This window comes from Anthonomus grandis, chromosome 10 (assembly GCF_022605725.1).
Source record: "Anthonomus grandis grandis chromosome 10, icAntGran1.3, whole genome shotgun sequence".
NCBI classification, from domain to species: domain Eukaryota; kingdom Metazoa; phylum Arthropoda; class Insecta; order Coleoptera; family Curculionidae; genus Anthonomus; species Anthonomus grandis.
In genome coordinates this window covers 4,315,642-4,331,583 of record NC_065555.1, presented here as the reverse complement: position 1 = coordinate 4,331,583, position 15,942 = coordinate 4,315,642, and the positions used below count along the sequence as shown (strand labels likewise).

General features: G+C 32.1%; 1 protein-coding gene across 1 annotated transcript; it reads left to right on the top strand.

Moving 5' to 3' along the window:
- The first annotated feature begins 71 nt into the window (after nt 1-71).
- Nucleotides 72-10,805, top strand: LOC126741316 (probable E3 ubiquitin-protein ligase MGRN1). Its single transcript, XM_050447714.1, has 10 exons — nt 72-320; nt 382-500; nt 560-816; nt 875-1,062; nt 1,975-2,126; nt 2,181-2,420; nt 2,474-2,687; nt 2,747-2,904; nt 3,796-3,988; nt 10,311-10,805. Exons 1-10 carry the CDS (start codon nt 230-232, stop codon nt 10,565-10,567), a joined length of 1,869 nt encoding a protein of 622 aa, XP_050303671.1. The 5' UTR covers nt 72-229; the 3' UTR covers nt 10,568-10,805.
- Nucleotides 10,806-15,942: the final 5,137 nt, after the last annotated feature.

Below are 15,942 nucleotides of genomic sequence, written 5' to 3'. Positions count from 1 at the left end.
GAAGTTGACAGATATGACAAGTGACATGCTGTCACCAGTCAAATTTGACGTTGTTGATAGGTCAGTTGTCAAAATCAGCTGATTGTTATCTTCTAAATATTTTTATTATTATATTATATTTGGTTTATTCAGCTGATAAACCACTTTTTAATCGCAATTATTTCGTTAATAATTGCAAAACATGCCCCTTATTTAAATACCATTGGAAAACACTTAATTTATTGCCATAATGGGGGCCCTACTTTCAACCAGGCAAAGAAATGGGGTTGAAGAAGTCGATGTGGTCACAAATCATGCTTACAAATATCCCCCCAGATCAGGTAATTTGTATTTATTAGAATTCTCTGGAATATACCTCTGACCGAAATACAAACATTGAAGGTAACTATTTTGGAAGCCATTTCATAATGGGCGGAGAAAGGTTTGATACTCCTCAGCCAGAGTCTTACCTCTTTGGCGAAAACTCCGATTTAAATTTCTTAGGAAGTCGTCCTACCCCCGTGAGTTGAATCTTAAAATGTCCATAAAAATGATGCTCATAAGGGAACTGTTATTTTAGTTTCCTTATCCACCTCCGCAGCCAAATGAACCCACCAAAACACTAAAATGCCTTGTGAACATAAGAAAGGAATCTTTGAGATTCGTCAGGGCTTCCAGTGAGATTAATAAACTCGAAAATGGAAAAGGTGATAGTGCCGATGTGGAATTGGGTACAAACTCCTCATTTAATATTGAGTTTACTTTTGATTGTGATGTCCGATGTGCCATTACTGTACATTATTTTTGTACCGAGGAGATTACCGCTAGTGGGGTCCTGTAAGTATAAATAATCCACAAATAGTTGACACTATAGATATATTATTTTAATAAATAGATACACCCCTAAGGACCCATCGTTATCATCAGAAACTTTCCGCTATAAAAAAGGAGCAAACCAGCAGTTTTGTCAGCCCACCCATTTGTTTAATCCTGCAAAATTTTCTGAGGAGGACCTGCAGTATGATGTTGATAAGGAAATTATTCCCATGGTCATTCAGTGTACTGTAGACGAAGGACCTGAAGGTACTTTTAATTGTTTTTTTATCAGCTATAGATAGATAGTTCAGATTCTTTAATTTTAAGTGAAAAAGTCCTAACATCTTGCTCTAGAATAATCCTTATAAGGATTTTTCTTGTAGCAATCACAAACTTTTTGATAACATTCAAAATTTAGAAAATTGGACTAGATTCTTATATTCCATGGCAAATTTCAATTTATTTCCACAACAGTTTTGAAGAAGTAGTCCATACTTGCAGTGGAGTTAATGGGTAACTAAAAATGGTTGGGTCCACTAAATTCTCTCACTAAATTCAGTGGAGGATGACCGAAGCATTTTGAGTTACCCATTGACACAACAGGTTTATTACAATAATAAAAAAGATACAGAAGCTTACCTTAGCTAGATGGAATTTTACCATAAAAGAACATTAATATAAAAATTCTAAGACTAAGAACAAAAACAAATAAACCAAAGATAAAATATCATGTACCTATACTTTATGTTAGAAAAATTTAGCAGAATTATAAAGACAGTTAAAATTGCTATATAAATTTAATGTATCCACCAGGAATTCTTGTATAGAGCAATATACCTTTTCTAGCAACAAGACCTTCATTACAATGTTGAATGTTCTGATACTTAAATTTTTATAGCTGTTGGGTTAAACAGCTTAAAGCTTTTTTGAAAGAAGGTAGATTAATGCCTTAGGCTCAAAATTGGTCTCAGTTTTTATTTTATATACAAATAAAAGACATTCTGGTATATATAATGACGCCACAGTTAAGTGTTTGAACCTGTTGAAAAGGGACCTTGCAGATATCTGTCTTTACACTGCTGCTAAAGTTAATTGATCAAATATCTCTAGATTCTTATGCCCTATTATTTAAATATCTCATTTACAATAATTCTCAGTATAAAAAGTGGTGGATTACAGATCTGAGACAGTCGCACGCAACTATTGCCACAGTGGAAAAAATCGCCGACGGAATTTACCTTTTAAAGGCCCTAAAGCAAAAACTGTGGGTGGACGGACTCTGCTACTTGCTCCAAGAGATTTATGGCATAGAGAACAAAAATAGTGACAAAGTAGCACTTTAGCACCCGAAAAATTGCCATTTAACTTTCAAATATGCATTGCAGGCGACATCGGACGAGGAAACCGAAGACAACGGATCAGAATGTGTGATTTGCATGTGTGACGTGCGAGACACCTTGATCCTGCCCTGCAAACACTTGTGTCTCTGTAACTCGTGCGCGGACTCCCTGAGGTATCAGGCGAACAATTGCCCCATTTGCAGGGCCCCCTTTAGGGCTCTGCTACAAATAAGGGCTTTACAGAAGAGCGCCAGCACCGGTTTGGCCCCAATCAGCCAGCCCGACGTAAGTATTTCTTTAATAATGTAATAATGTCCTTAAAAAGGGGGGCATTTTAGGCTAGCTGCGAGAATATTCCTCCCGGATACGAGGCTGTTTCCCTCATAGAAGCCCTAAATGGGCCCTGCCAGCCCCGACAGCCGCCCTCAGCTGTTCCAGATCTAGTTGAATCTCCCGAGAACGAGCACGCGATCCAAGCGGCTTTAGTCCTAAATCGACAGTCGCCTAATAAGATCAGGAGTCAGCCCAGTACACCGGAATATGGGGGAAAATGTAAGTAATGTTTCAGGGAAACTCTTATTATGGTGTAATTAATGTGCGATTATGATCAGCTGTGGTGACGGTACTAACGAACCGATCAGATGAAGATGGTACCAAGGAAACGCAGCACTGCCCTTTGTTGAAGGACCAAAGGGAAGTGATAGTCAGAAGTAGACAGCAGAGGCAAAAAGATTCGGTTAAAATGGTGAACGAGCGAGACAAGGATGAGGTAATAATAACAATAATAATCTCTTTATTTTAAATCACATAACACTTTACATGAAATGAAATAATGTCAATAAAAACATGCATTAGGATTAGGTATAATGGTCTCTTAAAAAGTAGGGTTCCAGCTTTACTAACAAATCCTTAATTGCAGCCTTAAGCTTTCCAACTGATACAATTCTTTTTGTGTGTTCTGGTAGGGAGTTAAATAGTTTTATACATGCATAATGTGGAGAGTTTTCTGTTAGTAAAAGTTTATAACTAAATACCTATTATACTCCATTTTTGATTGCTAAAGACGTTTGTTTTTAAAAAGAAACATCAAACGTTCAAAAGCATATACGGTAATATCCAAATCTCTAAGGACTGACCTACAACTTTGAAGAAAACCCATTTTTTTATAATTCTCATCAAACTTCTTTGAACAATAAAAACATTTTGTAACACGCTATCTTTTCCCCAAAAAATTATACTATATTTAACAATAGATTCACAGTTAGCGAAGTACAGAATTCTTAAGGATTTTTCATTCGTGTATCAACTTCTCTAATACCGTAACAAATAGAATTTAACTTTTTTATTACCTGGTTTATATGGTATGACCAGTTAAGGTGTTCATTGATACATAAACCTAACATCTTGGCATTTTCGTTTACATTTAAATCATTATTGCCAAATTCCATTTGCAATGGCTGTTGTATGTTACATTGTTTGAAACACTATAATATTTGATTTTTCTTTGTTTAAAATTACCCTATTTGTATTAAACCAGTATGTGATCATGAATCCTTCTGTTGTATTTAATAATTCTTTTAATGATTTACCAGTAATAGTGGTTAATAAGTTATTGTGTGTATAATAAAGGGGGGAGAGAAAGAGTTATTTTATTTCATAGCACATCGACGAGGACAGCGAAGCTGAAAAGTTGTCTCCGCTTCTGCTTAAGAAGCGCGAAAGTGTTTCCCGATCCGGTAATCTCGCTCTGCACATGGATGACGTTATCGACCACATAGACGATCACGAGGACGACTTGGAGATTAAGTCCGAGAAGAAGGGCGGAAATGGTAAAGAGAAGGATGGAAAATATGGTAAGGGAAGTGTTTAAAGTGAGAGGTTAGATTTTGGTCTGAGAGACTGATTGGAATAATTTTTCACGTATAATCAGTGGATTCTTACACTCCATGACAAATATCTCAGTTTTACAGTGCCGATCTACGATAACGCTTATAAGCATGTTATTTAGAGAATTGTACTCCATGGCAAATTCATCAAATATCTCAGTTTCTATTGTTTGAAATGAAAAATACAGAGTGGTCGGAAATGAATAGGCTAAAAAGCAATTCTAAGTTAAACTCGTGAAAATATCGATGCTGAGCCAAATATGCCTTAGTAAAACGTCGTTCATAAGTAGGATACATTTATCACCTCAAGTTGTTTTTTAGGTATCGACATAAAAATGGGGTATCGAAAGTTTTCTAGTGTGAGGAAAATGATTTTATTCTATTTTTTATATAGGGCGCTAGTTATGCCATATTCACACCTTGTTGTATGCTATAACTTTCTTGCTAGTACAGTTTTATTTTTTTTTATTGAAGTAACTGATAGAAGGATGATTTCTAAGAAAAAAACCTATAGTATATTTATTACGGTTAACCAACCCGTTTTCCAAATATATTTGCATTTTCTGTTAAAAACTTTAAACACAGATACTACAAATTAACGTAGTCATGGATACTTAATAATCATTAAACTAATTTCAGGCATACTGATATTAATTATAAACGGAATAACTTTAACTAATTAATAATCTCTAGACATAATGAATATTCCAATCTATGTTAAACTAATTTTTAGCAGTCGTAGGGCATTAGGACCAATATCAGCAGGCTAGCAGCAACAATATACTGTTACGGTTGTTTTTTGCATAGATGATCCTATAGTCAATATTAGAATGCATTTAATTACTTAGAATTTATAACATTATTTTATCCAATAAAGCACAAATAGAAAACTTTCTAAGTTAATTCCGAATAAATAACGTAGAAAGATAACACACATATAATTCAAAAGATTTCCTAGCAAGAAAGAAATTCATAATAAATGCCTTCTATAAATATTGAATTTATCCCTTATTTGGGTTGGGTACCTTCTCTTCAATATTGAGAGAGACAGTACTGGCAGGGTATTTTAAAACACCACAATTCTTCGATTCACTTCAGTATAGTATGCCAAGGAACAATTGGGGTATGATATAAAATTTGATAGCTATTGGTTCTTATCTATTCTATAAGTAATTTAGAGAATTAATTGCTTTTGAATTCGAGTTATCCCTTTTGTTTTGGACAAAGATCTTTGGCACATACCTTATGATGTTTGATTGCATTGGGAAATATAAAAACTATATGATTTTATTGATTTATTTTCCCATAATTTTCATTAACAGAAAACAAAATCATTACTGATATTTCCAAGGTAAATCTGTCACTTTCATTTTTATTGTCTTAACAGGTTATGTTTTCCATTTAGTATTCTCAAGTATTCTCGGTGTTTTAATTTTCATTTATGAGCTTTCCTATTGAATTAAGTGATAAATGATTGATTTTTCATATTTACTGACTTCGATTGTTGTAATAATTCCAGGTTGATTGTCTCTAAATTAAGTATGAACAGTCACTAATTTAGACAAGATTATTCCGACTGCCGAAAGCTTCTGTCTGTTCATCGGGACTGATTGACGTTGACGGATGTCCTTTTATAAATATGCGAGCGAAGTGCGAATATTAAACATTTCAGGTTAAAATGTTGGATTAAATTGTATCATCCGTTAATTTAGTGGATTTATTTGCTAAATAAAGTTTCGAGGTATTATGACATCATAATATTCTTATAAAACTCTTTTTGAGTGATTTAATTTTCGTAAATGAATATTTTATCTTCGAATTGATTGAAGTGTAGTCATCGTCACTTTCAAATTGAAAGAACTCGTCCATTATCTCAAAGAGACCTACGTAACTAGAGAAAAAATGAAAACTCTAAGTCTCAGTCTCAAAATGTCTTTTTAATTAATCAGGTGACATGTTTCGCTAATAAAGCATCATCAGACCTTATAGCTAGATGACCTGCTAAGTACTCTTAGAGAGTAGCTATACTTTATTAGTTTTGTCTGATGATACTTTATTAGCGAAACATGTCACCTGATTAATTAAAAAGACATTTTGAGACTGAGACTTAGAGTTTTAATTTTTTCTCTATTTTCACTTTCTCCATGTAATTTAAAATCCTGTTAATTCAGGGTAAGTAATAATAATAATAATAATAATAAATCGTTTATTTGCCCAATTTACAATAAAACATTATATCTTAACTAGATACAAAGATAATAAATATCATATGCTTTAAAATTTAAGAAAAAATCTTGCTTGTTGATACGTTTTTTAAGTCCCCCGGAATCTGATTGTAAATTAAGTAAATATTATAAGAAAATGACCGCTGATAAAACATAGTGGTATGCAAAGGCGGAGAAATTAGACCTCTATGCCGGAGATTCAAAGAAAAGTTACGAGGGGCGATTTAAAGTTATTACTTGATGAAATACAGTAGCAGCATGCAAATTTCTACGATCCTTCATGGAAAGCCATTTGGTTTGTCGTAGCATGTAACTGACAGGATCTCCACGACGAATGCCGTAAATTAATCGCAAGCATGACTTTTGCACTCGCTGAATTCGACCTTTGTTGATAGAGTCTAAACATGGACCATATACGACGTCGGCAAAATTAAAATTAAAATGACTCAAAACCCGAGCGTCGCATAAGGTAATTTTTTGAGATGTTGAAAGCAGGTGTCTATGCGGAAACAGTTGTTTTAAATTAGAATAAGCAGATTAAATGCACTTACTTATATGCTGTTTATACCTCATATTGGTGTCAATGTGAAGTCCCAAATTGCGGGAATAAGTAGAATGCAAAAGCTTGTTTGAGGAAGCTTCCAAAGCCATACTCTGATGCAATACTTCGCGGTTTTTACCGAAAATCAGGAAGGTAGATTTAGACGAGTTTTTTTGCAGATTGTGTTTTTCTAAGAAATCTATTAAGACTTTTAGATCATCGTTTATTTTCTTGGCAGCTATTTCTTTACTTTCAGGAAAAAAAGAAAAGTAGAGTTGCATGTCATCAGCATATAAATGAGCACTCCAATATTTTAAACAACTGGTGAGATTACTAGTATAAATACAAAATAAAACAGGTCCCAATGTGGAACTCCACATAACTGAAATGCAGTAAGTGAATTTTGGTTAAATTGTATAGACAGTTCATTTCTTTTTAGATTGTTTATGTTGTGATGAATCACATTCAACCGTTTGATTTGCTTCTTTTTTTCCTTGCAAATTTTTTTAGATTCGTAAGGTGTAAAATCTTGTAGTTTAAATTAAAAATAAAATGTCCTATATTTATATTCCTGTAAAGTAATTATATTGAGTAATTTGGAAGCTTTCCGAAATTGCGAGTTATAAATATAATACACTATATTGTTTATTGAAATTAAACGACAAAAACTCTTAAATAATACTTTATAATCCGTCTCACGTAAATTAAATCAAATACAATTATTTTATATTATAAACACGAGCGGCTTCTATATCCGAGCACGGAGAAGCACAGAATCGTCCTCATATATCAAAATCCACCATCATAACAAAAAAAAAACAATTCCTCGGAATTCAGCGAAAAATATATCGGATCTCAATGGTGATTCAGCATTCTGGCTTCGCATGACCGGCGGCGGCGCGATAAGGTATTTCTTATCCGATGATTTCTTATAATATAATAATAATGATAGAGCAGAAAAATTATATAATGTACTTATATTTAAAATAATAAAGTACGAGACATATTTGGCAAACACTACTCATAAAACCGCAGTTTTAGAAATTATATACACTGAAAAAACTATACCCTTATCATTTCAATCCCGCGCAACATTTATTACCAACCAGGCTTCAGTTTTATCAATTTCTGCATCAAACTTACGATCCTACTAAATCAAAACCCTTTTTATCACGACCTTCATCATCACGATGTGTGTAAAATTGGCGAAAGAATCACACGTGGGAATTGGAAAATCCACACTTAACCAGAGAACGCTATTTTCAGTAGGAATTTTCCATTAATATCTGATGTGGTATTTTATTATTGGACCTTATGAGCACCCTCAAGGCTTGATAAAACCCAGTATTTACAAAATAATTTTCTGGATCTACTCGATGATGATGTTTCTTTAAATTTACGACATAACGAGTAATATAAGCACAATGGAACTCTCCACTGCATTATTCAGTCGCAATTTTTTAGATGCACTGATTGCCTCAAGATTGTTTGGTCGTGGCAGTGAATTTTCATGACCTCCGTGTAGCCCGGACCGAGGTTATAATATAGTCTATTATTAATTTATACGTACATAAGAGCGACTATTGTCAAAAATTCATAATTCTACCAATGTTATCAGGAATAAATAAGGAACTTTATTCTAAGGTCCTATTTTGTGAAGCAAATGCCTGGAAGTGAATGGTTTGTGACATTTTGTGCATGTATTAAAGTGACGTTTTCCATTATTTTATTCATTATCAATGTTATTTCAATTAAGTGTTAAATTATTTTTTTAATTGTGCAACAGAATGTTGCAATAAAAACGCTTTATTTAAGCGAAATAAATGTTGTTGTACAGCTATCTTAAAAATCATCATTTTATACTCCGTAGCAAATTCATCAAATATCTCAGTTTCTATGTTTTAAATGAAAAATATATAGGCTTATATGAATAAAACAGAAGCACATGCTTTTACTTAAGTTTGTTGAGATTCACTGAGACATTGAACACGTTCAGCTTTAATGCAACAAAAAAAGATGGAGGTAAAGTAAACCCATAAGTGCTTAGAATGCTTACAAGCATTATTCTTGTAGCACCAATGTCAAGTCAAAAACTACTTTATTGCTTAAAAAAATATACATTTTTTTATATATTATTATTTTATATATTATTTTTTTTAACAAAACTTGTATGCACTTATCCTCAAGATAAAATATGTTGTATAAAGAATGTATTAAAAGTAAAAGGTAGTATAAACTATAGAACTAATTACAAACCATATATAAATAAAAGTTTAGCCTCATTCACAGCAAGAAATGAACCCAAAAAAACTACACAATATCCTCAAAGACGTGCCGGTAGAACTCTTCCAAGTCGTAATAAAGTAACTTCTTTAGCAATCCTCCTAAAAGTCCTTAATGAATTAATAGGCAAGTGATTAAAAACTTAGTAAAAAACTAAATACTCTTAGGAATCGGTAAGGGTAGGTTTCTGACGACAAAAAGGTGCTTTAAATCCAGCGATATTCAACTAAACAAGATTATTAATATATAGCGAGAACAAAATAGGACCCAAATCATCCTGTGGTATATCACACTTAATTTTCAATGATAAGGACTTTACTTCTGAGCACACAACATGTTGATAACGGCAAAAAGGATAAGGAAAAAGCCAGAAAGAAAGAAGCTGAGAAAACCATATCTCTCGATCTTTAACAGCAGTATTCGGTGATCTACACAATCGCAGACCTTGGATAGATCATGTCGCCACTATCAGGCTTTGCTGATTCAATCCAAATTATACATCCTTAAGAAAACTCAAGACAGCATCATGAGTACTTCTGGCTTCCTGAAAACTATACTGTTTAGAAGTTATTATATTAAATGATTGAAGAAAATTGAACATCATTCTTTTAACTAGTTTTTGGTCACTTTGGAAAAAGAAAAATCACCCTGTAGCCTGAGTCAGATTCATTAATACACAATAAAAGGGCTTTCAAGGCTTTATCAGGCAGTTTCAAGAGTACCTTCCCTAAGGTTTCTTCATCTCCATTTGACTTTTTATTTGTTATTTCCAAAATTACCTCTTTAAGCTCGTACCTATTTGTTTTAAAAAAACGAGTTTTTATTGCACACATTTTCAAGATCAGATAATGGCTCAGAATTAGAAGTTAAATTTTTGGTTAGATCATTTGCTATGTTATGATAAAAACTATTTAGGTTAACTTATTGCGAAAATCGTTAATAATTGCCCAACTTTCTCTTTGGTTGTTTTTAGCTGTAGAGAATCCACTGTGATAGTAAATATTTTTAACGGTCTTAATAAGTTTTCTATAAATACTTTTTTTTATTTAAATAAGGTATTTAGTACAATAAGAAATAAATTTTATAATAAAATAAAAGAAAATTCATATTTTAGAAATTTGTACTTGATCGCCAACTCATTAAAGATATCGGTTTCTATTCTTTTAAATGAAAAATATATAGAGTATAAATAGATAGATAACATCCCAATCTACCCTAAATAATGCCAATTTGTCCATAGAACGCGGTGACGATTCCGATTACTACACCCCGGACGAGCCGTCGGCACCGTCGACTAACACGTTATACGAGTCGCAAAGTTTGGGGAATCCCACCAGTTCGATCGAGAGCACGCCACATAAGGTGCCGGGCACGCCGATCAGCGTGGCGAGCGTGAAAAGTAGCGCGGACAGTTACGCTAGCGGGGGCAGCACCAAACAATTGTTGGCGGTCACCACTAGTAGGGGCGGCGATAGCGATGGGGCGGTACAGGTTTAAGGTCTATTAATTAAGTGATTTTTTTTTAATTGTTACTCGGTAGACATGAGATTAGTTTAAGGAAAAATGAGATTTTAATCGACAAAAATTGACATAACATTCCCCCGGTCTTATGCAATTTAGTTATAGTTTTAAATTTTATTGTTAAAGCCGATGATAGTTTTTATGTAATTTTGTATATAGAATATAATAGTGATATTGTATGCGTATTAAAATATGTAATATATACTCAAATATTTATTATTTGTTTTTTTATTGAATGCATTTAAATTCAAGAGAGATTTACTTGTCAAGGAAAACAAACAAATTGTTATTCACCAAATTACCATGTTATGCATGTCGATTTTGACAAAATCGATACATGAACCAACTTTAAATAAAAAAGGACTTATGCGATGCACCCTTAGAAAGTACACATTTTCAATTTAAATAAATGAAATATTTATTTTTTAACAAATTAAAAAAAGACCTAATGTGGATGTTAAAGATACAGAAAATGAAGAGAAAACTAATGTGAGCCACACAAAAAAAACCTATATAATATTCCTTCAGGATATATAATTTAATAAAGAAACCCTTCAATATACTTTTTAAATTTATACAAAGAATAATTTTTTGCGGAAGCAGGATTGCACATACAGCACTTTTAAGTATAGTATTGCTTGCCCAGTTTTCATTGTGCGATGAATGAAACAGCAAATTGTTATTCTCCATATTTAAATAAGAGTGAAGAAGTATGCAATATTGTCTATTTGATAAACCTGAAGATGACACGGGCAGTGGCCAAACTAGATTTACAATTTTAAATCAACCCAGTCTGCTTTTCTCTAATTATTTACATATTCCAAGCGTGTGAAGCAATTTTTCCTGAATTATTGGAATCCTTTAGTGTCCCTGTAGGTTTACTGTCGTTCCTTATGTGGCCCTGGAAAAGTGGGAAAAACTTCAAAAAAACCTAAATATCAAAAATTTCTAAGTTTGAACTATCAGAACCTAAGTTATTCTTTAGTTCATGTAAGTGGACTTAATTTGTTTCTTACAGGAACTCCTGGAATAAAAATTCGAATATATTCATTATTTTTGGGAGGATTTTCAAAATTTCTTCTGGAAAAGTGGGAAAAACTTCAAAAAATCTTCAAAATCAAAAATTTTGAAATTTGGCCTCTCAGAACCTAAGAAATTCCCTAGTTTGTGAAAGTAGACTTAATTTGTTTCTTACAGGAACTCCTGGAATAAAAGTTCGAATATTTTTATTATTTTTGGGAGGATATTTAAAATTTCTTTTGAAAAAGTAAGAAAAACTTCAAACAAACCTAAACATTAAAAATTTGGACTATCAGAACGTAAGAAATTCCCTAGTTTGTGAAAGTGGACTTAATTTGTTTCTTACAGGAACTCCTGGAATAAAAATACCAATATTTTCATTATTTTCGGGAGGATTTTTAACATTTCTTCTGGAAAAGTGGGAAAAACTTCAAAAAATCTTCAAAATCAAAAATTTTTAAATTTGGCCTATCAGAACCTAAGTTATTCCCTAGTTCGTAAAAGTGGACTTAATTTGTTTCTTACAGGAACTCCTGGAATAAAAATTCGAATATTTTCATTATTTTTGGAAGGATTTTAAAAATTTTCTTCTGGGAAAGTGGGAAAAACTTCAAAAAATCTTCAAAATCAAGAATTTTGAAATTTGGTCTATCAGAACCTAAGTTATTCCCTAGTTCGTAAAAGTGGACTTAATTTGTTTCTTACAGGAACTCCTGGAATAAAAGTTCGAATATTTTTATTATTTTTGGGAGGATATTTAAAATTTCTTTTGAAAAAGTAAGAAAAACTTCAAACAAACCTAAACATTAAAAATTTCTAAGTTTGGACTATCAGAACCTAAGAAATTCCCTAGTTTGTGAAAGTGGACTTAATTTGTTTCTTACAGGAACTCCTGGAATAAAAATTCGAATATTTTCATTATTTTCGGGAGGATTTTCAACATTTCTTCTGGAAAAGTGGGAAAAACTTCAAAAAATCTTCAAAATCAAAAATTTTGAAACTTGGCCTATCAGAACCTAAGTTATTCCCTAGTTCGTAAAAGTGGACTTAATTCGTTTCTTACAGGAACTCCTGGAATAAATATTCATCCGAGCAGAACTACGAAATCGAGTATTTTTTCGACCTCGTTTTTGAGGCCAAAAATGGGCATTAAAAATGCCATATCTCGACTATCCTAAAAGCTACGACCTTGCGGATGGTCTCGTTGAACTTCAAATAATTCTATGATTATTTATATCTTCCAACGCTTTTGGAATAATTTAAGACTACACTAAAATAAACGTGCTTACATTTGAAGCGGTACTACCCACTTATCGTGAGTTGGAAGTCCATATATTAGTCTAAACAACTGAGTTCACAACACTTATTTAAAATCCATACACCTATAAGTTTACCCAGTTTCACAATTTATTTATTAATACGAATGCAAAGTTCAGTAAACATGCATATTTCATTTTTTACATATAAAACAACGAGCTAATTTAATAAATCTTGAATCTTGCTATTTGAATTTTAAATCCAATCGGTAAGTTCCTCCCTATATTTTGTAATTGTTTGAATTTCTTTTGGAATCATATTATGTATTTTAGGTGCTCACAAAGTGATATTCTTTGTTGCTAATATAGTCTTGCTACATCTATGCAATATATTCATATTATTTACCACACTTCTGATTTTATGTAGATGGGTTGGAAATTCCTTATAGATTCTGAGAGTAACTTTTTTTAGTATATCATTGCCCAACGTTAGATAGGAATCAATCAGTGCAGAAAATAAATTTTTGCACGATATTTAATCTTAGTTTAAAATTTGTTAGCTCTGTGGAGTGCTCTTTAGGAGCTCTTCTCTCTCTAAGTGCTCTTTAGGATATATAAATCTAGAAATAAGATATCTTAATTAAGATATCAAATTTGTTAATCAAATTGTTTGCCTATTAGTCCCACCTGAAATATTCATCGATTTGAATACATAAACATTTCATTGAATTAGTAAACTGTTATATTTATAGTCAGATAAGAACTATATTAACGTTATAAAATAAGTTTTATTGGTATTTAAGGTGAGAGTATTGAAATCAAACGACTCCTTTAATTGGACAAAATTTTGCCTTACAATTTCTCAGTCCACCATTAAGAAGAAAACTGTATCATCCCCTATTTAGTTTTAGGTCAAAAACATGTTTTTTTTTCCAGTTTATTTCAGGTCTTTGAAGTAATTTTTAACTTACTCAAATAGACATAAAGCCATTTCTTCCTGGGAAATATTTACGGCATTTGATGCTATTTTATAATTCCTTCTAGGCCTTGAAAAATGACTTTGTGCTATCGGTAGGTTCAACCATTTTTCAAGGCAGTGGGAGCATCTTAAAATTAAAACAAGAGTTTGCAAATAGATCCTTTTTCAGAATTCTTCTGGATAAGGTTAAAATCGAACAGTTTTGACTTCCCATGGATTCCCTTGGATTGTTCAAGAATAAACATTTAACTGCCTGGAAGGACGAAACTAAAACAAGAATTATTCCAGGCAGTTGAAGTAGTTCTATGAAAAAAACTGGAAAAATTAGAATATTCAGATAAAGATGAAAATGAAGAAGTTAAAGAAGATGAAAAAGATAAAACAAATTAAGGTGATAAGGAGTATAAAAAAAATGAAGATAGAAGGCATCTCAACTGCCTGGAAAAAGAACATAATTAAAACAAGAATTATACCCGACAGTTGAAGTTATTTACAAAAAGAGCATTTTCAGCTGCCTGAATGAAATACAGGCACCGAAACATTTAAATGCCAAATAGTTTTGACATAACTTTAAATAATACCCAAGAGGGATTATGCAAAAAGTTCAACTGCATTTAATAATAAAACTGCTTCAGCTGCCTGGAAAGATCCGAGAGTTTTATGTGTTTTAAAATGTACGAAAATGGCTTTAACTGTCTTAAATTGATAAAGAGAAAATCCGAAAAAAATGCGGAAATATCAATTTGGTCTATAACAAGCATATTCGCAGCGTTAAAAAAAATGACTTTGACGGCCTGAAAAATCTGATTTTATGCTATAGAAATATTAAAAAATGATTTCAGGCAGTTGGAAGGCCCTGAAATATCCTTCTAGGCACTAAAAATGCCTTCGAACCCCAAAATCTTTTAAAAGGCCCCATTTTAATTGATTTTAGGCGTTGTTTTAGTGACCCACTTCAATTGTGTTAACTTGTAAGTCGGATAAAGGGTCAATTAAAATCCAAGCTTTTGAAAACTTTGTTTTTCTTTTAATGCCAACGTTTTGGCCTATATTAGGCCTTCGTCAGGGCGCTACAAAATGTAAAAAAGAAACATAGTACAAAACAATTAGAGACAAGTTAAAAACATTATGATATACAGTGGTCAAAAACAATATTAAAATATGTACATTAAAACTAAACTCTTATATTATTCAATGATAACTTCTTTAAAACACAGAGATGAAAATCAAGAATAAAAGTTTGAGATTTATGATTAAATTTTAAATGGGAACATTCAAATGTACTTACAACAGAAAAATGAAAGCTTTTCGTTAGACTGTCAAAAGTGGAACATACATAGCATAGTATTTTTTGTTGATTCCATTAGGTTTATTAGTTTTTGAGTATATCAAATTGTTGATGTGTAAGCAACAAAAATAATGAATAATATTGTAGCTGTGGGTTTGAATTGTTAAGGAATTGGGATAATGTAAACAAAACATAAAGCTTTTTTTAAATTATCGTTATAAATATTTTTAGATAAGTAATAGCAAGTTTTGAAGAGCTTGGATTTTAATTGACCCCTTATCAAACTTAACCCTTAAAAGTTAACTAGTTCATTTTAATTCCAGGGTTTAGAAGGCCAAAGGTTTTGCATCCATTTTTCTTGAAATAAGTATTGGAACGCTTTGATGTCAACTTGTGACTTTTATGTTAATTTCAAGTAATTTTTATAATTATTTATATTTTTCAGGCATTTGGGATAATTTTAGACTTTTATCCAAGCATTTAAATCTTCTTTCGAGGGATTTGAATCCATTTTCCCTGGAATGTTGGGACACATTAGACGTCCATTCTATTTCACGTATTTGAAGGCACTCTTAAGTATCATCTTTCAGGTTATTACTGTCCTTTTTTGATAAGTTCCGACGTATTCTTTAAGACACTGAAACCCATTTTTTTCCGAACTTCTTATACAAATTTTTCATTTCTTCCAGACCTCCAAGGTTACAACAATTCGTTCACCGGACATTTTTTTTTGCTTCCCAGGAATTAAAGGTCATCTTGATTTTTCTTCAGGACGAAAATTGATCAAACAATGCCAGGAAAAAATTAG

Excerpts from the sequence above, each read along its gene's own strand:
- LOC126741316 (XM_050447714.1), top strand. The coding sequence starts at position 230 with ATGGGGGCCCTACTTTCAACCAGGCAAAGAAATGGGGTTGAAGAAGTC. Across the intron at positions 2,421-2,473 it reads CCCCAATCAGCCAGCCCGAC|GCTAGCTGCGAGAATATTCC; the intron begins GTAAGTATTTCT and ends GGGGCATTTTAG. Across the intron at positions 2,688-2,746 it reads ACCGGAATATGGGGGAAAAT|CTGTGGTGACGGTACTAACG; the intron begins GTAAGTAATGTT and ends GATTATGATCAG.